The 26971-nt window shown below is 33.6% G+C and overlaps 2 protein-coding genes across 3 annotated transcripts in view; both read left to right on the forward strand.

Annotated features, from left to right (window-relative positions):
• The first annotated feature begins 202 nt into the window (after positions 1-202).
• Positions 203-3372, forward strand: LOC142186389 (protein S100-A16-like). Its single transcript, XM_075261235.1, has 3 exons — positions 203-288; positions 2524-2695; positions 3103-3372. The coding sequence occupies exons 2-3, from the start codon at positions 2546-2548 to the stop codon at positions 3256-3258; spliced, it is 306 nt and encodes a 101-aa protein (XP_075117336.1). The 5' UTR covers positions 203-288; positions 2524-2545; the 3' UTR covers positions 3259-3372.
• A 4355-nt stretch (positions 3373-7727) lies between these two features.
• The window catches only part of LOC142186388 (protein S100-A16-like), a 42775-nt gene continuing 23531 nt past the window's right edge, over positions 7728-26971 (forward strand). The window contains exons 1-2 of one of the 2 annotated variants that reach the window (XM_075261234.1): positions 7728-7793; positions 8380-8664. In XM_075261234.1, coding sequence (XP_075117335.1) covers positions 8515-8664 — 150 coding nt within the window. In that variant the 5' untranslated portion in view covers positions 7728-7793; positions 8380-8514. Of the gene's footprint in view, positions 7794-8371; positions 8665-26971 lie in introns of those variants that run through there. The other variant, XM_075261233.1, reaches the window with a different exon arrangement.

A 26971-nucleotide genomic window follows, 5' to 3' on the forward strand; every position in this document is an offset into this window, starting at 1 on the left:
TAGGACAGGCCATCCATATCAAGTCTTGGACAACAACGTCAAGGTTTCCAAAAACACCAGAACGGTCTGTGGCTGTAAGGGGTTAATTCCTGCCCAGGGCCCAGGTGTGGATTGAATAGGGTGTGCTCTAATCTGCATATGATAAGAGTTAGTGCCTTATGAAGCTGTACCTGCAAAAAAAGGTGTCAGAGGTGGGATTTTACACCAGTGAGTCCTTGTGAGAGCATCACCACAGACGTGCAGCAAGACAGAAGTCCGGGGCTTCAAAACTTACACAACTGGGCGAAGGTAAGTGAGAGAACTGGAAGAATTGATCGTCTATGCATAAAAAAAAAATTGCATAAAAAATAAAACCTGCTAATTTGTTGCATTTACTTTTAGTTGTACTTTGGATATTGTTAGTTGTAAAGCAGTCCAGGGCATCAGCCAAGTCTGGCAGAGACTTCCCGGGTTCCGGCACTGTTTGCTTAAGCCAAGTGTTCATACTTGTGGGGTTGGGAGAGATAGCTATCGGCCAAACACTCAACACCTATGTCAAGAGCCAAATTTTCAAGAGCTCCTGTTCTACTTAAAGAGGTTTTACCACTAAATTGGTTACTCGATACCCATAGGATAGTGGATAACTTGCAGATCAGTGGGGGTCCGATCGCTACGACCCCTACTTTTCATGGGAAAAGCCCCTTTAACATAGGAAAAGAACTGATCATACAAAGTAGATGTAAATTGGCCAAACCATCGGATGTGTGTGGTGGTGTCCTGACTCTCCTCTACTGACAAGTACTGGGGAAGGGGACAGCACTTGGCTACCATACCCAGGACCCACACGATCATCGAGATACCCCCCATCCGGGGTATGTTGCGTAAGTGGTGGTGGAGTCTTTCCGAGTATCTCAGAAAACACACGAAGAGCTGGAGACTTTTTGGGTTAATGTGCAAGCGAAGGAGGGAACGGTTATGGGAATCGGTGTGGTATCAAGGCCCCCGGGGCAAACTGAAGAAAATGATAACCTGATGGTTGGTGGAATTTCTCAGGGGCATTTTGTAATTATGGGTTACTTTATCATACCTGATGGTAGTCGCATGGTCCCGGGGGTGTATATATGCAATAACAGGAATTGGAGACTCCTGAATCTGAAAAACAACTTGTTTAGTCATCGACCAGAGGAGATCTGGAGATATAGAAGTCTCTGGTGGATGAGACCTTAAGTAACTGTATAGTGGGCTAGCAAATAACAAGTTCTTGGAGCGCCCATAAGGTGCCCAGACATCTTCAGTAATTGTCACTCAAGCAACCTTTTGGCTGTGGGTTATTCCTTCCCACAAGATATGTATTTTAGGTTAGGCCAGGTGCAGCTTTCCCACAAATGGAGGTCTGGTGTCAGGTTAGGCTAGTGAACCGTAACGTCATCCATGCGACATCGTAGGCCAGGGATAGAACCCTTATACCTCAATGGACGGCCATTTCGTGGGGACTTTGCGTATCGTGAGACACAATTGTTAGGTGTTATCCTGACTTTATGTCGTGTTATTAGGGGACTGATCTGGTTACTTGCTACCACTTAACTGACAGCCTGCCAATGTGTAGCTGCAGCCTATATAGCCCACCATAATTTGTTTCCCAAATTTTGAGGCAACCTGATTGAAAGTGTGTGGGGTTCACTGAATGAAGTCTGCTCCGGTGAAGTGAAACTCCACCACTCCAGCCAGAAATGTTCTCTGTACATCTCAGGATATCAGTCATGTCCCTTCTCTCCTCCATGTCTTTTGTTTCGGTGTAAGACAACTGGATGGAGCAAGGAGAAGCGCATTGGTGAACTCCCCTCTAACTCCTGCTCCAGCCAGTTGTCTTTCTATTCCGTCTTGCGATGGATCTGTCCAGTGATGGCCACTAATGGAGTCTGACAGATCCCCTGACTATAATTAGGGTTCATTGGGTATCCACTATGGTGCCCATCATTTTGGCAAACCCAAAAAGTTCTCCACGCAGGAATTCATGCTCCAGAATTTTGATCGAAATGTCTGAAGTTAATGCAGATGTGTCCCAGCCATGTGAAGGATAGTAGAAAAGGTAAGACCTACAGGCCAGAGAGTAAGACATCTTTAGAGGTGGTGGAAGTGGAGGTGGTGGAGGAGGTAGAGCATGTCCCTCACATGGCCCGGATATATTGGTTCTATAAATCCATATAACCCTGGCCAGCCTTGCTGAAATGAACAAACATCTGCTTTACCATATACAGCCGCCATATCATACTTTATGTTTTCACTTGTTTCAATGTACAGAAATGAATTGAACAGACAATTGCCGCCCCCTGACTAGGCGAGCTCACAGCCCGGGCACTAGGATGCCAGGTCTCGTGGTCCATGAGACAGAGGAACTACATGGATCAGCAGTGTTATAAACATTAGTGAGAACCCTGTGCCGAGTAAATATGCCTGACGTGCCGCCCCCGACAGAAATGCCAAATGTAGCTGACCCCGGGTCTAGACCAAGTTCACTCACAACTCACCAATCTCTCTATTAAGGTGAACTCAACGCAGTGCAGAAATGGCATCAACCTACACCGAACTAGAGTCAGCTCTCGAGACTTTGGTCCATAAATTTTATGACTACGGCAAGAAGCACGGAAAGCATGACAAGATCAACGAGAAGGAATTTCGTGAGATGGTGGTGCAAGAGCTGCCACATATCCTGACTGTAAGAAACATTATACCTATTATAATACTTCCCCCTATGTACAAGAATATAACTACTATAAGGGTGCATTCACATGATGTAACGTTGCACGTGATCTGGCACGTATACACGTGCCGGCAGCTGACGTGCTCAAAATGTTCCCATTCATTTCAATGGGAGTTAGGAGCGTATACGTCGCGTTATTTTGCGCTCGTGATTTTGCAGCCGTGTATACGTGCCAGATCACGCGCAACGTTAAATCATGTGAACGCACCCTAAAACTACTCTTATGTACAAGAATATAACTACTATAATATGTGTTCTGATAGGTTATAATTTGGACCTTGGCTTCTAGAGGTGGCGCTAGTGAGATCGCACTGACTTGGTTCTATTACGGTATATTGATGACATTTCCTCTCTTCCCCTAGAACACGCAGAGTACGGTAGCGATTCACCAGCTCGTGGAGTCCTTAGATATGGAACAGGACGGGAATATTAGTTTTGATGACTACTGGACATTGATCGGGAAGATCGGCGAGATGCTGTGCAAGCAGATGGCCATAAATTACCAGGAGCAGCACTGAAGACCTGCCCTGTTATCCCCTGCACAGTCATCAGGGGGCAGAACATCTCTGACTCAGTGATAATGTTTTGTCTGTAACCAGTATATGTATCACCGACTGACTAAATAAAGATGTAACGAGACCTAGAAGACCTAATGTTGTCCGACTCTTCATCTATAGCTCGGCGTTAAAGGGTCTACACATGGCGGCACTCTCTCTAAGTACTATCAGACAGAATAAGAATTCAGGTACAAGCTGAGGTCAGGGCTGGTAGAGTTTGTGCATGGTCAAAGGTCGGGTAGTCAAAGGAAATGGTTAGGGCAGGTAGGAGAGGTCAAGAACAAGCTGAGGTCAGGTACAGAGTATAGAAAAGATCACAGGGACTAACCCGGGGTCTGTATACGGTGGACAGAACACACAGTAACGACAACACAAAAAGTTGCTCCAAGAATATTACTACAAACATGTACAGGAAGATGAAGTTCTTGGTTTACAAACCATAGGCCCATCTTCCAGTGACAAGACGAGACCCCCTGAGATGGGACCCTACACTGCCGTGACTCACCTCTCTCCGGGCTGTGACGTACACTGGTGGACCCCAGGCTTATTAGACAGTAGCAGGATCAGCCAGTCTACTAGGGGTATTTCCATTTTGGGTTAGCATGCAGTTGAGTGTCATGGCGCCCCCCAGAGCCCAGGTTTTTTTCTGCCATGAGTAAGGGGCTAAAGCCCTGAAACGCGTAGGCTACTAACGCTGGTTCATTTATGCTTTGAGCACGTCTATTTTTTCATCATGCTGTAAGTGTTGTTTTCGTATTTTTCAAGTTTTTGCACTGGTCTTCTGTGTTTGTCAATTCATTTTAATTATGGACATTAAAAGTATATTTTAATTTTTGGATATTAATTGGAGTGCCGACTTCCATTTTTGTTTTCCTGTTTATATGGCCTGGACCGGGAGGTATGAAGCCTTGAGCACCCAAGCAGAGTATTTCTAAAGTATCGCACACTATACAAGCACTTTGTACGGGGGCTGTGTTCACTTTCCATATGTTTTAATTTAAGTGGGTTCAACAGTTTGCGTCCGTAGCCGGGAGCTCTTGGGACCGCTCCATCAGGTAGAAGGGTTTGGTACCCAAAACCAGATATAGAAGTTAATGATATAGATGGAAGCTACAGATCAGGCCTGAACACTGGGCCTATGTGGACGTTACGTTGGCCTGCAGGAGCGGTCCTGCGGAGCGGCCTATATAATGGCCGCCTTTACCCGATGCAGCTATCTCAGCAACATGTGATATTCATCTATTATCTATGAGGGGTATATCAGAGAAATACAGCCCTGAAGGGTAATCTTCCAGGGGGCACAGCAGAGGGTGGGTGGCCTAGGTGAACCTGTTTTTGGTGGGTACGAGCCACAGATTAGAATACCTGTATATACTGGTGTATAGAGCGATATCCTGACCTCTATGGTTGTATGCTACAGATTTACCAGACATATACTATGCGGGTTATTGCATTGTTTACTCTTCATGGGTAGCCGGGTTAGGGGCCGGGACAGTCCGTACAAGGAGAAGTATATGGTGAACATTACTAAGTGGATGGGATAGCAGATAATGCGGCTACTCCTTCACGTCCATGGCTAAGGGGAGACTATAGGAGGAGCTAATGTCAGTGGGTATAATAGCATAATGTTGTACCCCTGACAGCTGCTCAAACCACTCCTCCTGCTGAAGCCACTCCTCCTTACCTGCTCAAGCCACTCCTCCTTACCTGCTCAAGCCACTCCTCCTTACCTGCTGAAGCCACTCCTCCTTTCCTGCTCAAGTCACTCCTCCTTATCTGCTCAAGCCACTCCTCCTTTCCTGCTCAAGCCACTCCTCCTTACCTGCTCAAGCCACTCCTCCTTACCTACTAAAGTCACTCCTCCTTACCTGCTCAAGCCACTCCTCCTTACCAGCTCAAGCCACTCCTCCTTACCTGCTCAAGCCACTCCTCCTTACCTACTAAAGTCACTCCTCCTTACCTGCTCAAGCCACTCCTCCTTACCAGCTCAAGCCACTCCTCCTTACCTGCTCAAGCCACTCCTCCTTACCTGCTCAAGCCACTCCTTCTTACCTCCTCAAGCCACTCCTCCGTTCCTGCTCAAGCCACTCCTCCTTTCCTGCTCAAGCTACTCCTCCTTTCCTGCTCAAGCCACTCCTCCTTTCCTGCTCAAGCCACTCCTCCTTTCCGGCTCAAGCCACTCCTCCTTTCCGGCTCAAGCCACTCCTCCTTTCCGGCTCAAGCCACTCCTCCTTTCCTGCTCAAGCCACTCCTCTTTACCTACTAGATTAGCGGGATCAGGTATTACTTAATATCATTGCCTACACAGATAATTGGGGTGCGCCGCCTAAGCTATTAATTCAGTTATAGCACCTTTGTAGGGTGCGTCAGGTATACATGGCCACGACTCCAGGCATTGCCCAACATAAGCACAATAGATACACACATAACTAGCTGAGTGGACTAATGCAAGAGGGGAAACCATCGGAGGTATGGACCACTTGGCGTCGGTGACCCAATTATTCACTAAGACCCTAGAAGGGTGAGCCCCGGGACCGCGGCAGGGGAGAGAGTACCTTATTATATATATATATATATATATATATATATATATATATGGATATCTTCTGGTGGCCGGTAGTTTTCCCAGATTACAGATGTCTTGATTATCTATATCGGTCGGAGGTCGGGTCTCCTGAAGGCAATGACAGTGTTTGGCTCGGCTGTCCGAGTTGAAGGCCGACGACCTCCTACTCCTGGCCCCCACCGAGAAAGACCTCCAAAAAAGCCTGTCAGTGCTGGAAAAATTCAGCACCACATGGGCCCTACCCATCAACCAGAAGAAGACCAAAGTCATGGTATTCCAGAAGAAGGGCCACAATAAAGCCTCCACCACCTCACAATTCACACTGAACGGCTCCACACTGGAGAAAACCAACAGCTACACCTACCTGGGGCTGGAGCTCAGCCAATCAGGAAGCTTCAAAGCAGCAATAGAAACCCTGAAAGCAAAAGCCTGCAGAACCTTCTACGCCATCAGAAGACAACTGTACCACCTCAAACCACCGGTGAGGGTCTGGATGAAGATATTTGACGCTGTCATCTCCCCGATCCTTCTCTATGGCAGTGAGGTTTGGGGCCCAGCCACCTACCCAGACCAGTCAAGGTGGGATTCCAGCCCAACAGAGAACTTCCACCTGGAGTTCTGCAAATACCTGCTCCATGTCCATCGCAACACCACCAACATGGCCTGCAGGGCAGAGCTAGGCAGACTCCCCCTATGGCTCACCATACAGAAGAGGGCGCTAGCTTTCCAGGCACACATCCAGGGGAGCGACTCCTACCACCACCAAGCATGGCTAAGCCACCGGAGCAAACCAGACACTCACCAACCAAACAGCAGCCAACCACCAAACCAAAAACACCAACAGATGATAACCAAGGCCGAAATAAAGGCGACCACAGAGGCAAACAGAGAGCGGTACATTGAAGAATGGAGAAACGAAATAAATAACTCCAAGAAACTCACCAATGTGTACCAATCCCTACAAAGGGACTACACCATGGCCACCTACCTGGAGAGAATACGCCACCCCAAGCACAGACAGACCCTGAGCCGGTACAGACTGAGCGCCCACAACCTAGAGATAGAGACGGGGCGATACAGGCAGACGTACAAGCCACGGGAGAACAGACTGTGCCAGCACTGTGACCAGGGGGCCCTAGAAGACCAGACCCACTTCCTGCTACACTGCACCAAATACTCAGCTGTGAGGGCCGTCTACTACCAAAGACTCTCTGCCCACATCCCAGACTGGGAGAAGAGGAAACTCTACATCCTACTGGGAGAAGAAGAGGCCACTGTGGAGATCGCTGCCCAATACGTGTCCAGCTGTCACCAAACCAGAGGAAGATGAGACTCCATGGACTGTTATATTTATCCCAATACACCCTCCCCACCCACCCCCACCTCCCCATATAGCAGTCACCAACGAAGAGGAAGACGAGACTCCACGGACTGTTATACCCCAAACCCCTCCCCCCCACACCCACCACTCACCCACCCGAATCCAACTCCCCTCCCCCCCTCCTTCCCACTTTATCAGCTATGGCAATGCCAAATATCTATTCGGACGTGCCAATAAAGCTTGTTTGATTTGATCACTGCAGGTCTATATAACACATGTATATACTGCAGGTCTATAGAGCACATGTATATACTGAAGGTGTATATAGCACATGTATATACTGAAGGTGTATATAGCACATGTATATACTGAAGATGTATATAGCACATGTATATACTGAAGATGTATATAGCACATGTATATACTGAAGGTGTATATAGCACATGTATATCCTGCAGGTCTATAGAGCACATGTATACACCGCCTCTCCTCCCTGCTATTCCTGTCACTCAGCAGTCGGGGGAGGATCTCGGGGTCGGACAGGAAACAGCCATGAAATGAGGGAGAAGGAGGAAGGGAAGAGCCGGGAGCAGAGGCCGGAGCCAGGAGGTAATACCAGCCTGGATATATACTATATACACACACTACACACTGTATATACACTACAGACACACCGTACACACACTACACATACACTGTATACTCTACACACTGTATACACACTATACAATCTGCAGATACACCTGCCAGGTGGAGAATTCCTGGGGTCATGGACAAGGTAACTCCCCGTATACACCTGTTATATTGTGTTACACAACCTGCAGGGTATATAGAATACACATATATACAGCCGCCTCACCCTCACTATGTGTACAGAGCCCTAGAGACCAAGCAGATGCTATATGGCGTTAACCCTTTGTATGTAATACAGGACATGCGGGCGTTATATGACATTAACCCTTTGTAGTACAGGACATGCGGGCGTTATATGACATTTAACCCTTTGTAGTACAGGATGTACGGCCATTATATGACATTAACCCTTAGTATATAGTACAGGACATGTGACTATTCCGGAGTCTTCCGCCTCCTTTCCTGTTGACTCCTCAGGATCGCCGCTCTCCATCTAACCTCACTATTTTTTTATCTGTCTAAAATGTTGTAAAATATTTTTTCTCTACATAAATACAACAAGGGGGAAGATCTCGAATCCAGATGTCTGTACTAGAATACATCGCACCCCAAGAGCTTACACTCTACAGAGCGCGCCAGTGATATCTCATCCTGAATGTCACTCTCTGCACCAAGGTGAGCTCAGCGCTCTGCACATATGGCGTCAGGCTGCACCGAGCTGGAATCCGCTATCGAAATTTTGGTCCGAAAGTTTTACGACTATGCCAAGAAGAAAGGAAAACATGACAAGATGAACAAGAAGGAATTCCGGGAAATGGTGGCACAAGAACTACCGCACGTACTGACAGTGAGTAACACTAACTGGTGTAATACTGCCCCTATGTACAAGAATATAACTACTATAATACTACCTCCTATATACAAGAATATAACTACTATAATACTACTCCTATGTACAAGAATATAACTACTATAATACTACTCCTATGTACAAGAATATAACTACTATAATACTACTCCTACGTACAAGAATATAACTACTATAATACTACTCCTATGTACAAGAATATAACTACTATAATACTACTCCTATGTACAAGAATATAACTACTATAATACTGCTCCTATATACAAGAATATAACTACTATAATACTACCTCCTATGTACAAGAATATAACTACTATAATACTGCTCCTATGTACAAGAATATAACTACTATAATACTGCTCCTATGTACAAGAATATAACTACTATAATACTGCTCCTATGTACAAGAATATACCTAATATAATACTTCTCCTATGTACAAGAATATAACTACTATAATACTACTCCTATGTACAAGAATATAACTACTATAGTACTACTCCTATGTACAAGAATATAACTACTATAATACTACTCCTATGTACAAGAATATAACTACTATAATACTACTCCTATGTACAAGAATATAACTACTATAGTACTACTCCTATGTACAAGAATATAACTACTATAATACTACTCCTATGTACAAGAATATAACTACTATAATACTACTCCTATGTACAAGAATATAACTACTATAATACTACTCCTATGTACAAGAATATAACTACTATAATACTACTCCTATGTACAAGAATATAACTACTATAATACTACTCCTATGTACAAGAATATAACTACTATAATACTACTCCTATGTACAAGAATATAACTACTATAATACTGCTCCTATGTACAAGAATATAACTACTATAATACTACTCCTATGTACAAGAATATACCTAATATAATACTTCTCCTATGTACAAGAATATAACTACTATAATACTACTCCTATGTACAAGAATATAACTACTATAATACTACTCCTATGTACAAGAATATAACTACTATAATACTACTCCTATGTACAAGAATATAACTACTATAATACTGCTCCTATGTACAAGAATATACCTAATATAATACTTCTCCTATGTACAAGAATATAACTACTATAATACTACTCCTATGTACAAGAATATAACTACTATAATACTACTCCTATGTACAAGAATATAACTACTATAATACTACTCCTATGTACAAGAATATAACTACTATAATACTGCTCCTATGTACAAGAATATAACTACTATAATACTGCTCCTATGTACAAGAATATAACTACTATAATACTGCTCCTATGTACAAGAATATACCTAATATAATACTTCTCCTATGTACAAGAATATAACTACTATAATACTGCTCCTATGTACAAGAATATAACTACTATAATACTACTCCTATGTACAAGAATATAACTACTATAATACTACTCCTATGTACAAGAATATAACTACTATAATACTGCCCCCTAGGTACAAGAATATAACTACTATAATACTACTATGTACAAGAATATAACTACTATAATACTACTCCTATATACAAGACTATAACTACTATAATACTACTCCTATGTACAAGAATATAACTACTATAATACTACCTTCTATGTACAAGAATATAACTACTATAATACTGCTCCTATGAACAAGAATATAACTACTATAATACTACCTCCTATGTACAAGAATATAACTACTATAATACTGCACCTATGTACAAGAATATAACTACTATAATACTGCTCCTATGTACAAGAATATAACTACTATAATACTACTATGTACAAGAATATAACTACTATAATACTACTCCTATGTACAAGAATATAACTACTATAATACTGCTCCTATGTACAAGAATATAACTACTATAATACTGCTCCTATGTACAAGAATATAACTACTATAATACTGCCTCCTATGTACAAGAATATAACTACTATAATACTACTCCTATATACAAGAATATAACTACTATAATACTACCTCCTATGTACACGAATATAACTACTATAATACTGCTCCTATGTAGAAGAATATAACTACTATAATACTGCTCCTATGTACAATAATATAACTACTATAATACTACCTCCTATGTACAAGAATATAACTACTATAATACTACTCCTATGTACAAGAATATAACTACTATAATACTGCTCCTATGTACAAGAATATAACTACTATAATACTGCTCCTATGTACAAGAATATATCTACTATAATACTACCTCCTATGTACAAGAATATAACTACTATAAAAATGCACCTATGTACAAGAATATAACTACTATAATACTACTCCTATGTACAAGAATATAACTACTATAATACTGCACCTATGTACAATAATATAACTACTATAATACTGCTCCTATGTATAAGAATATAACTACTATAATACTGCTCCTATGAACAAGAATATAACTACTATAATACTACTATGTACAAGAATATAACTACTATAATACTACTCCTATGTACAAGAATATAACTACTATAATACTACCTCCTATGTACAAGAATATAACTACTATAATACTACTCCTATGTACAAGAATATAACTACTATAATACTACTATGTACAAGAATATAACTACTATAATACTACATTCTATGTACAAGAATATAACTACTATAATACTACCTCCTATGTACAAGAATATAACTACTATAATACTACTCCTATGTACAAGAATATAACTACTATAATACTACTCCTATGTACAAGAATATAACTACTATAATACTGCTCCTATGTACAAGAATATAACTACTATAATACTGCTCCTATGTACAAGAATATAACTACTATAATACTGCTCCTATGAACAAGAATATAACTACTATAATACTGCTCCTATGTACAAGAATATAACTACTATAATACTACTATGTACAAGAATATAACTACTATAATACTACATTCTATGTACAAGAATATAACTACTATAATACTACCTCCTATGTATAAGAATATAGCTACTATAATACTGCTCCTATGAACAAGAATATAACTACTATAATACTACCTCCTATGTACAAGAATATAACTACTATAATACTACCTCCTATGTACAAGAATATAACTACTATAATACTGCACCTATGTACAAGAATATAACTACTATAATACTGCTCCTATGTACAAGAATATAACTACTATAATACTACTATGTACAAGAATATAACTACTATAATACTACTCCTATGTACAAGAATATAACTACTATAATACTGCTCCTATGTACAAGAATATAACTACTATAATACTACCTCCTATGTACAAGAATATAACTACTATAATACTACCTCCTATGTACACGAATATAACTACTATAATACTGCTCCTATGTACAAGAATATAACTACTATAATACTGCTCCTATGTACAAGAATATAACTACTATAATACTGCTCCTATGTAGAAGAATATAACTACTATAATACTGCTCCTATGTACAAGAATATAACTACTATAATACTGCTCCTATGTACAAGAATATAACTACTATAATACTGCTCCTATGTACAAGAATATATCTACTATAATACTACCTCCTATGTACAAGAATATAACTACTATAAAAATGCACCTATGTACAAGAATATAACTACTATAATACTACTCCTATGTACAAGAATATAACTACTAGAATACTACCTCCTATGTACAAGAATATAACTACTATAATACTGCTCCTATGTACAAGAATATAACTACTATAATACTACCTCCTATGTACAAGAATATAACTACTATAATACTGCACCTATGTACAAGAATATAACTACTATAATACTGCTCCTATGTACAAGAATATAGCTACTATAATACTGCTCCTATGAACAAGAATATAACTACTATAATACTACCTCCTATGTACAAGAATATAACTACTATAATACTGCACCTATGTACAAGAATATAACTACTATAATACTGCTCCTATGTACAAGAATATAACCACTATAATACTGCTCCTATGAACAAGAATATAACTACTATAATACTACTATGTACAAGAATATAACTACTATAATACTACTCCTATGTACAAGAATATAACTACTATAATACTACCTCCTATGTACAAGAATATAACTACTATAATACTGCTCCTATGTACCAGAATATAACTACTATAATACTACCTCCTATGTACAAGAATATAACTACTATAATACTGCTCCTATGTACAAGAATATAACTACTATAATACTACCTCCTATGTACAAGAATATAACTACTATAATACTACTCCTATGTACAAGAATACAACTACTATAATACTGCACCTATATACAAGAATATAACTACTATAATACTGCTCCTATGAACAAGAATATAACTACTATAATACTACTATGTACAAAAATATAACTACTATAAAACTGCTCCTATGTACAAGAATATAACTACTATAATACTACCAACTATGTACAAGAATATAACTACTATAATACTGCACCTATGTACAAGAATATAACTACTATAATACTACTATGTACAAGAATATAACTACTATAATACTGCTCCTATGTACAAGAATATAACTACTATAATACTACTATGTACAAGAATATAACTACTATAATACTACTATGTACAAGAATATAACTACTATAATACTGCTCCTATGTACAAGAATATAACTACTATAATACTACCTCCTATGTACAAGAATATAACTACTATAATACTACTCCTATGTACAAGAATATAACTACTATAATACTAATATGTACAAGAATATAACTACTATAATACTACTCCTATGTATAAGAATATAACTACTATAATACTGCTCCTATGTACAAGAATATAACTACTATAATACTACTCCTATGTACAAGAATATAACTACTATAATACTACTCCTATGTACAAGAATATAACTACTATAATACTACCTTCTATGTACAAGAATATAACTACTATAATACTACCTCCTATGTACAAGAATATACCTAATATAATACTGCTCCTATGTACAAGAATATAACTACTATAATACTACTCCTATGAACAAGAATATAACTACTATAATACTACCTCCTATGTACAAGAATATAGCTACTATAATACTGCTCCTATGAACAAGAATATAACTACTATAATACTACCTCCTATGTACAAGAATATAACTACTATAATACTGCACCTATGTACAAGAATATAACTACTATAATACTGCTCCTATGTACAAGAATATAACTACTATAATACTACCTCCTATGTACAAGAATATAACTACTATAATACTGCTCCTATGTACAAGAATATAACTACTATAATCCTACCTCCTATGTACAAGAATATAACTACTATAATACTGCACCTATGTACAAGAATATAACTACTATAATACTGCTCCTATGTACAAGAATATAGCTACTATAATACTGCTCCTATGAACAAGAATATAACTATTATAATACTACCTCCTATGTACAAGAATATAACTACTATAATACTGCACCTATGTACAAGAATATAACTATTATAATACTGCTCCTATGTACAAGAATATAACTACTATAATACTGCACCTATGTACAAGAATATAACTACTATAATACTGCTCCTATGTACAAGAATATAACTACTATAATACTGCTCCTATGAACAAGAATATAACTACTATAATACTACTATGTACAAGAATATAACTACTATAATACTACTCCTATGTACAAGAATATAACTACTATAATACTACCTCCTATGTACAAGAATATAACTACTATAATACTGCTCCTATGTACAAGAATATAACTACTATAATACTACCTCCTATGTACAAGAATATAACTACTATAATACTGCTCCTATGTACAAGAATATAACTACTATAATACTACCTCCTATGTACAAGAATATAACTACTATAATACTGCTCCTATGTACAAGAATATAACTACTATAATACTACCTCCTATGTACAAGAATATAACTACTATAATACTGCACCTATGTACAAGAATATAACTACTATAATACTGCTCCTATGTACAAGAATATAACTACTATAATACTACTATGTACAAGAATATAACTACTACAATACTACTCCTATGTACAAGAATATAACTACTATAATACTGCTCCTATGTACAAGAATATAACTACTATAATACTTCTCCTATGTACAAGAATATAACTACTATAATACTGCCTCCTATGTACAAGAATATAACTACTATAATACTACTCCTATATACAAGAATATAACTACTATAATACTACCTCCTATGTACACGAATATAACTACTATAATACTGCTCCTATGTAGAAGAATATAACTACTATAATACTGCTCCTATGTACAATAATATAACTACTATAATACTACCTCCTATGTACAAGAATATAACTACTATAATACGACTCCTATGTACAAGAATATAACTACTATAATACTGCTCCTATGTACAAGAATATAACTACTATAATACTGCTCCTATGTACAAGAATATATCTACTATAATACTACCTCCTATGTACAGGAATATAACTACTATAAAAATGCACCTATGTACAAGAATATAACTACTATAATACTACTCCTATGTACAAGAATATAACTACTATAATACTGCACCTATGTACAATAATATAACTACTATAATACTGCTCCTATGTACAAGAATATAACTACTATAATACTGCTCCTATGAACAAGAATATAACTACTATAATACTACTATGTACAAGAATATAACTACTATAATACTACTCCTATGTACAAGAATATAACTACTATAATACTACCTCCTATGTACAAGAATATAACTACTATAATACTACTCCTATGTACAAGAATATAACTACTATAATACTACTATGTACAAGAATATAACTACTATAATACTACATTCTATGTACAAGAATATAACTACTATAATACTACCTCCTATGTACAAGAATATAACTACTATAATACTACTCCTATGTACAAGAATATAACTACTATAATACTACTCCTATGTACAAGAATATAACTACTATAATACTGCTCCTATGTACAAGAATATAACTACTATAATACTGCTCCTATGAACAAGAATATAACTACTATAATACTGCTCCTATGTACAAGAATATAACTACTATAATACTACTATGTACAAGAATATAACTATTATAATACTACATTCTATGTACAAGAATATAACTACTATAATACTACCTCCTATGTACAAGAATATAGCTACTATAATACTGCTCCTATGAACAAGAATATAACTACTATAATACTACCTCCTATGTACAAGAATATAACTACTATAATACTGCTCCTATGAACAAGAATATAACTATTATAATACTGCTCCTATGTACAAGAATATAACTACTATAATACTGCTCCTATGTACAAGAATATAACTACTATAATACTACCAACTATGTACAAGAATATAACTACTATAATACTGCACCTATGTACAAGAATATAACTACTATAATACTACTATGTACAAGAATATAACTACTATAATACTGCTCCTATGTACAAGAATATAACTACTATAATACTACTATGTACAAGAATATAACTACTATAATACTACTCCTATGTACAAGAATATAACTACTATAATACTGCTCCTATGAACAAGAATATAACTACTATAATACTACTATGTACAAGAATATAACTAATATAATACTGCTCCTATGTACAAGAATATAACTACTATAATACTACCTCCTATGTACAAGAATATAACTACTATAATACTGCACCTATGTACAAGAATATAACTACTATAATACTACCTCCTATGTACAAGAATATAACTACTATAATACTACTCCTATGTACAAGAATACAACTACTATAATACTGCACCTATGTACAAGAATATAACTACTATAATACTGCTCCTATGAACAAGAATATAACTACTATAATACTGCTCGTATGTACAAGAATATAACTACTATAATACTGCTCCTATGTACAAGAATATAACTACTATAATACTACCAACTATGTACAAGAATATAACTACTATAATACTGCACCTATGTACAAGAATATAACTACTATAATACTACTATGTACAAGAATATAACTACTATAATACTGCTCCTATGTACAAGAATATAACTACTATAATACTACTATGTACAAGAATATAACTACTATAATACTACTCCTATGTACAAGAATATAACTACTATAATACTGCTCCTATGAACAAGAATATAACTACTATAATACTACTATGTACAAGAATATAACTAATATAATACTGCTCCTATGTACAAGAATATAACTACTATAATACTACCTCCTATGTACAAGAATATAACTACTATAATACTGCACCTATGTACAAGAATATAACTACTATAATACTGCTCCTATGTACAAGAATATAACTACTATAATACTGCTCCTATGAACAAGAATATAACTACTATAATACTACTATGTACAAGAATATAACTACTATAATACTGCTCCTATGTACAAGAATATAACTACTATAATACTACCTCCTATGTACAAGAATATAACTACTATAATACTGCACCTATGTACAAGAATATAACTACTATAATACTACTCCTATGTACAAGAATATAACTACTATAATACTAATATGTACAAGAATATAACTACTATAATACTACTCCTATGTATAAGAATATAACTACTATAATACTGCTCCTATGTACAAGAATATAACTACTATAATACTACTCCTATGTACAAGAATATAACTACTATAATACTACTCCTATGTACAAGAATATAACTACTATAATACTACCTTCTATGTACAAGAATATAACTACTATAATACTACCTCCTATGTACAAGAATATACCTAATATAATACTGCTCCTATGTACAAGAATATAACTACTATAATACTACTCCTATGTACAAGAATATAACTACTATAATACTACCTTCTATGTACAAGAATATAACTACTATAATACTACCTCCTATGTACAAGAATATAGCTACTATAATACTGCTCCTATGAACAAGAATATAACTACTATAATACTACCTCCTATGTACAAGAATATAACTACTATAATACTGCACCTATGTACAAGAATATAACTACTATAATACTGCTCCTATGTACAAGAATATAACTACTATAATACTACTCCTATGTACAAGAATATAACTACTATAATACTACTCCTATGTACAAGAATATAACTACTATAATACTGCTCCTATGTACAAGAATATAACTACTATAATACTACTCCTATGTACAAGAATATAACTACTATAATACTGCTCCTATGTACAAGAATATAACTACTATAATACTACTCCTATGTACAAGAATATAACTACTATAATACTACTCCTATGTACAAGAATATAACTACTATAATACTGCTCCTATGTACAAGAATATAACTACTATAATACTACTCCTATGTACAAGAATATAACTACTATAATACTACTCCTATGTACAAGAATATAACTACTATAATACTGCTCCTATGTACAAGAATATAACTACTATAATACTACTATGTACAAGAATATAACTACTATAATACTGCTCCTATGTACAAGAATATAACTACTATAATACTACTCCTATGTACAAGAATATAACTACTATAATACTACTCCTATGTACAAGAATATAACTACTATAATACTGCTCCTATGTACAAGAATATAACTACTATAATACTACTCCTATGTACAAGAATATAACTACTATAATACTGCTCCTATGTACAAGAATATAACTACTATAATACTGCTCCTATGTACAAGAATATATCTACTATAATACTACCTCCTATGTACAAGAATATAACTACTATAATACTGCACCTATGTACAAGAATATAACTACTATAATACTACTCCTATGTACAAGAATATAACTAGAATAATACTGCACCTATGTACAAGAATATAACTACTATAATACTGCTCCTATGTACAAGAATATAACTACTATAATACTGCTCCTATGAACAAGAATATAACTACTATAATACTATTATGTACAAGAATATAACTACTATAATACTACTCCTATGTACAAGAATATAACTACTATAATACTACCTCCTATGTACAAGAATATAACTACTATAATACTACTCCTATGTACAAGAATATAACTACTATAATACTGCTCCTATGTACAAGAATATAACTACTATAATACTACCTCCTATGTACAAGAATATAACTACTATAATACTACCTCCTATATACAAGAATATAACTACTATAATACTACTCCTATTTACAAGAATATAACTACTATAATACTACTCCTATGTACAAGAATATAACTACTATAATACTACTCCTACGTACAAGAATATAACTACTATAATACTACTCCTATGTACAAGAATATAACTACTATAATACTACTCCTATGTACAAGAATATAACTACTATAATACTGCTCCTATATACAAGAATATAACTACTATAATACTACCTCCTATGTACAAGAATATAACTACTATAATACTGCTCCTATGTACAAGAATATAACTACTATAATACTGCTCCTATGTACAAGAATATAACTACTATAATACTGCTCCTATGTACAAGAATATACCTAATATAATACTTCTCCTATGTACAAGAATATAACTACTATAATACTACTCCTATGTACAAGAATATAACTACTATAGTACTACTCCTATGTACAAGAATATAACTACTATAATACTACTCCTATGTACAAGAATATAACTACTATAATACTACTCCTATGTACAAGAATATAACTACTATAGTACTACTCCTATGTACAAGAATATAACTACTATAATACTACTCCTATGTACAAGAATATAACTACTATAATACTACTCCTATGTACAAGAATATAACTACTATAATACTACTCCTATGTACAAGAATATAACTACTATAATACTACTCCTATGTACAAGAATATAACTACTATAATACTACTCCTATGTACAAGAATATAACTACTATAATACTGCACCTATGTACAAGAATATAACTACTATAATACTACCTCCTATGTACAAGAATATAACTACTATAATACTACTCCTATGTACAAGAATACAACTACTATAATACTGCACCTATGTACAAGAATATAACTACTATAATACTGCTCCTATGAACAAGAATATAACTACTATAATACTGCTCCTATGTACAAGAATATAACTACTATAATACTACTCCTATGTACAAGAATATACCTAATATAATACTTCTCCTATGTACAAGAATATAACTACTATAATACTACTCCTATGTACAAGAATATAACTACTATAATACTACTCCTATGTACAAGAATATAACTACTATAATACTACTCCTATGTACAAGAATATAACTACTATAATACTGCTCCTATGTACAAGAATATACCTAATATAATACTTCTCCTATGTACAAGAATATAACTACTATAATACTACTCCTATGTACAAGAATATAACTACTATAATACTACTCCTATGTACAAGAATATAACTACTATAATACTACTCCTATGTACAAGAATATAACTACTATAATACTGCTCCTATGTACAAGAATATAACTACTATAATACTGCTCCTATGTACAAGAATATAACTACTATAATACTGCTCCTATGTACAAGAATATACCTAATATAATACTTCTCCTATGTACAAGAATATAACTACTATAATACTGCTCCTATGTACAAGAATATAACTACTATAATACTACTCCTATGTACAAGAATATAACTACTATAATACTACTCCTATGTACAAGAATATAACTACTATAATACTGCCCCCTAGGTACAAGAATATAACTACTATAATACTACTATGTACAAGAATATAACTACTATAATACTACTCCTATATACAAGACTATAACTACTATAATACTACTCCTATGTACAAGAATATAACTACTATAATACTACCTTCTATGTACAAGAATATAACTACTATAATACTGCTCCTATGAACAAGAATATAACTACTATAATACTACCTCCTATGTACAAGAATATAACTACTATAATACTGCACCTATGTACAAGAATATAACTACTATAATACTGCTCCTATGTACAAGAATATAACTACTATAATACTACTATGTACAAGAATATAACTACTATAATACTACTCCTATGTACAAGAATATAACTACTATAATACTGCTCCTATGTACAAGAATATAACTACTATAATACTGCTCCTATGTACAAGAATATAACTACTATAATACTGCTCCTATGTACAAGAATATAACTACTATAATACTGCCTCCTATGTACAAGAATATAACTACTATAATACTACTCCTATATACAAGAATATAACTACTATAATACTACCTCCTATGTACACGAATATAACTACTATAATACTGCTCCTATGTAGAAGAATATAACTACTATAATACTGCTCCTATGTACAATAATATAACTACTATAATACTACCTCCTATGTACAAGAATATAACTACTATAATACTACTCCTATGTACAAGAATATAACTACTATAATACTGCTCCTATGTACAAGAATATAACTACTATAATACTGCTCCTATGTACAAGAATATATCTACTATAATACTACCTCCTATGTACAAGAATATAACTACTATAAAAATGCACCTATGTACAAGAATATAACTACTATAATACTACTCCTATGTACAAGAATATAACTACTATAATACTGCACCTATGTACAATAATATAACTACTATAATACTGCTCCTATGTATAAGAATATAACTACTATAATACTGCTCCTATGAACAAGAATATAACTACTATAATACTACTATGTACAAGAATATAACTACTATAATACTACTCCTATGTACAAGAATATAACTACTATAATACTACCTCCTATGTACAAGAATATAACTACTATAATACTACTCCTATGTACAAGAATATAACTACTATAATACTACTATGTACAAGAATATAACTACTATAATACTACATTCTATGTACAAGAATATAACTACTATAATACTACCTCCTATGTACAAGAATATAACTACTATAATACTACTCCTATGTACAAGAATATAACTACTATAATACTACTCCTATGTACAAGAATATAACTACTATAATACTGCTCCTATGTACAAGAATATAACTACTATAATACTGCTCCTATGTACAAGAATATAACTACTATAATACTGCTCCTATGAACAAGAATATAACTACTATAATACTGCTCCTATGTACAAGAATATAACTACTATAATACTACTATGTACAAGAATATAACTACTATAATACTACATTCTATGTACAAGAATATAACTACTATAATACTACCTCCTATGTATAAGAATATAGCTACTATAATACTGCTCCTATGAACAAGAATATAACTACTATAATACTACCTCCTATGTACAAGAATATAACTACTATAATACTACCTCCTATGTACAAGAATATAACTACTATAATACTGCACCTATGTACAAGAATATAACTACTATAATACTGCTCCTATGTACAAGAATATAACTACTATAATACTACTATGTACAAGAATATAACTACTATAATACTACTCCTATGTACAAGAATATAACTACTATAATACTGCTCCTATGTACAAGAATATAACTACTATAATACTACCTCCTATGTACAAGAATATAACTACTATAATACTACCTCCTATGTACACGAATATAACTACTATAATACTGCTCCTATGTACAAGAATATAACTACTATAATACTGCTCCTATGTACAAGAATATAACTACTATAATACTGCTCCTATGTAGAAGAATATAACTACTATAATACTGCTCCTATGTACAAGAATATAACTACTATAATACTGCTCCTATGTACAAGAATATAACTACTATAATACTGCTCCTATGTACAAGAATATATCTACTATAATACTACCTCCTATGTACAAGAATATAACTACTATAAAAATGCACCTATGTACAAGAATATAACTACTATAATACTACTCCTATGTACAAGAATATAACTACTAGAATACTACCTCCTATGTACAAGAATATAACTACTATAATACTGCTCCTATGTACAAGAATATAACTACTATAATACTACCTCCTATGTACAAGAATATAACTACTATAATACTGCACCTATGTACAAGAATATAACTACTATAATACTGCTCCTATGTACAAGAATATAGCTACTATAATACTGCTCCTATGAACAAGAATATAACTACTATAATACTACCTCCTATGTACAAGAATATAACTACTATAATACTGCACCTATGTACAAGAATATAACTACTATAATACTGCTCCTATGTACAAGAATATAACCACTATAATACTGCTCCTATGAACAAGAATATAACTACTATAATACTACTATGTACAAGAATATAACTACTATAATACTACTCCTATGTACAAGAATATAACTACTATAATACTACCTCCTATGTACAAGAATATAACTACTATAATACTGCTCCTATGTACCAGAATATAACTACTATAATACTACCTCCTATGTACAAGAATATAACTACTATAATACTGCTCCTATGTACAAGAATATAACTACTATAATACTACCTCCTATGTACAAGAATATAACTACTATAATACTACTCCTATGTACAAGAATACAACTACTATAATACTGCACCTATATACAAGAATATAACTACTATAATACTGCTCCTATGAACAAGAATATAACTACTATAATACTACTATGTACAAAAATATAACTACTATAAAACTGCTCCTATGTACAAGAATATAACTACTATAATACTACCAACTATGTACAAGAATATAACTACTATAATACTGCACCTATGTACAAGAATATAACTACTATAATACTACTATGTACAAGAATATAACTACTATAATACTGCTCCTATGTACAAGAATATAACTACTATAATACTACTATGTACAAGAATATAACTACTATAATACTACTATGTACAAGAATATAACTACTATAATACTGCTCCTATGTACAAGAATATAACTACTATAATACTACCTCCTATGTACAAGAATATAACTACTATAATACTACTCCTATGTACAAGAATATAACTACTATAATACTAATATGTACAAGAATATAACTACTATAATACTACTCCTATGTATAAGAATATAACTACTATAATACTGCTCCTATGTACAAGAATATAACTACTATAATACTACTCCTATGTACAAGAATATAACTACTATAATACTACTCCTATGTACAAGAATATAACTACTATAATACTACCTTCTATGTACAAGAATATAACTACTATAATACTACCTCCTATGTACAAGAATATACCTAATATAATACTGCTCCTATGTACAAGAATATAACTACTATAATACTACTCCTATGTACAAGAATATAACTACTATAATACTACCTCCTATGTACAAGAATATAGCTACTATAATACTGCTCCTATGAACAAGAATATAACTACTATAATACTACCTCCTATGTACAAGAATATAACTACTATAATACTGCACCTATGTACAAGAATATAACTACTATAATACTGCTCCTATGTACAAGAATATAACTACTATAATACTACCTCCTATGTACAAGAATATAACTACTATAATACTGCTCCTATGTACAAGAATATAACTACTATAATCCTACCTCCTATGTACAAGAATATAACTACTATAATACTGCACCTATGTACAAGAATATAACTACTATAATACTGCTCCTATGTACAAGAATATAGCTACTATAATACTGCTCCTATGAACAAGAATATAACTATTATAATACTACCTCCTATGTACAAGAATATAACTACTATAATACTGCACCTATGTACAAGAATATAACTATTATAATACTGCTCCTATGTACAAGAATATAACTACTATAATACTGCACCTATGTACAAGAATATAACTACTATAATACTGCTCCTATGTACAAGAATATAACTACTATAATACTGCTCCTATGAACAAGAATATAACTACTATAATACTACTATGTACAAGAATATAACTACTATAATACTACTCCTATGTACAAGAATATAACTACTATAATACTACCTCCTATGTACAAGAATATAACTACTATAATACTGCTCCTATGTACAAGAATATAACTACTATAATACTACCTCCTATGTACAAGAATATAACTACTATAATACTGCTCCTATGTACAAGAATATAACTACTATAATACTACCTCCTATGTACAAGAATATAACTACTATAATACTGCTCCTATGTACAAGAATATAACTACTATAATACTACCTCCTATGTACAAGAATATAACTACTATAATACTGCACCTATGTACAAGAATATAACTACTATAATACTGCTCCTATGTACAAGAATATAACTACTATAATACTACTATGTACAAGAATATAACTACTACAATACTACTCCTATGTACAAGAATATAACTACTATAATACTGCTCCTATGTACAAGAATATAACTACTATAATACTTCTCCTATGTACAAGAATATAACTACTATAATACTGCCTCCTATGTACAAGAATATAACTACTATAATACTACTCCTATATACAAGAATATAACTACTATAATACTACCTCCTATGTACACGAATATAACTACTATAATACTGCTCCTATGTAGAAGAATATAACTACTATAATACTGCTCCTATGTACAATAATATAACTACTATAATACTACCTCCTATGTACAAGAATATAACTACTATAATACGACTCCTATGTACAAGAATATAACTACTATAATACTGCTCCTATGTACAAGAATATAACTACTATAATACTGCTCCTATGTACAAGAATATATCTACTATAATACTACCTCCTATGTACAGGAATATAACTACTATAAAAATGCACCTATGTACAAGAATATAACTACTATAATACTACTCCTATGTACAAGAATATAACTACTATAATACTGCACCTATGTACAATAATATAACTACTATAATACTGCTCCTATGTACAAGAATATAACTACTATAATACTGCTCCTATGAACAAGAATATAACTACTATAATACTACTATGTACAAGAATATAACTACTATAATACTACTCCTATGTACAAGAATATAACTACTATAATACTACCTCCTATGTACAAGAATATAACTACTATAATACTACTCCTATGTACAAGAATATAACTACTATAATACTACTATGTACAAGAATATAACTACTATAATACTACATTCTATGTACAAGAATATAACTACTATAATACTACCTCCTATGTACAAGAATATAACTACTATAATACTACTCCTATGTACAAGAATATAACTACTATAATACTACTCCTATGTACAAGAATATAACTACTATAATACTGCTCCTATGTACAAGAATATAACTACTATAATACTGCTCCTATGAACAAGAATATAACTACTATAATACTGCTCCTATGTACAAGAATATAACTACTATAATACTACTATGTACAAGAATATAACTATTATAATACTACATTCTATGTACAAGAATATAACTACTATAATACTACCTCCTATGTACAAGAATATAGCTACTATAATACTGCTCCTATGAACAAGAATATAACTACTATAATACTACCTCCTATGTACAAGAATATAACTACTATAATACTGCACCTATGTACAAGAATATAACTACTATAATACTGCTCCTATGTACAAGAATATAACTACTATAATACTACTATGTACAAGAATATAACTACTATAATACTACTCCTATGTACAAGAATATAACTACTATAATACTGCTCCTATGTACAAGAATATAACTACTATAATACTACCTCCTATGTACAAGAATATAACTACTATAATACTACCTCCTATGTACACGAATATAACTACTATAATACTGCTCCTATGTACAAGAATATAACTACTATAATACTGCTCCTATGTACAAGAATATAACTACTATAATACTGCTCCTATGTAGAAGAATATAACTACTATAATACTGCTCCTATGTACAAGAATATAACTACTATAATACTGCTCCTATGTACAAGAATATAACTACTATAATACTGCTCCTATGTACAAGAATATATCTACTATAATACTACCTCCTATGTACAAGAATATAACTACTATAAAAATGCACCTATGTACAAGAATATAACTACTATAATACTACTCCTATGTACAAGAATATAACTACTATAATACTGCACCTATGTACAATAATATAACTACTATAA

This window comes from Leptodactylus fuscus (assembly GCF_031893055.1).
Source record: "Leptodactylus fuscus isolate aLepFus1 chromosome 7 unlocalized genomic scaffold, aLepFus1.hap2 SUPER_7_unloc_1, whole genome shotgun sequence".
In the NCBI taxonomy this organism is placed as follows: Eukaryota; Metazoa; Chordata; class Amphibia; order Anura; family Leptodactylidae; genus Leptodactylus; species Leptodactylus fuscus.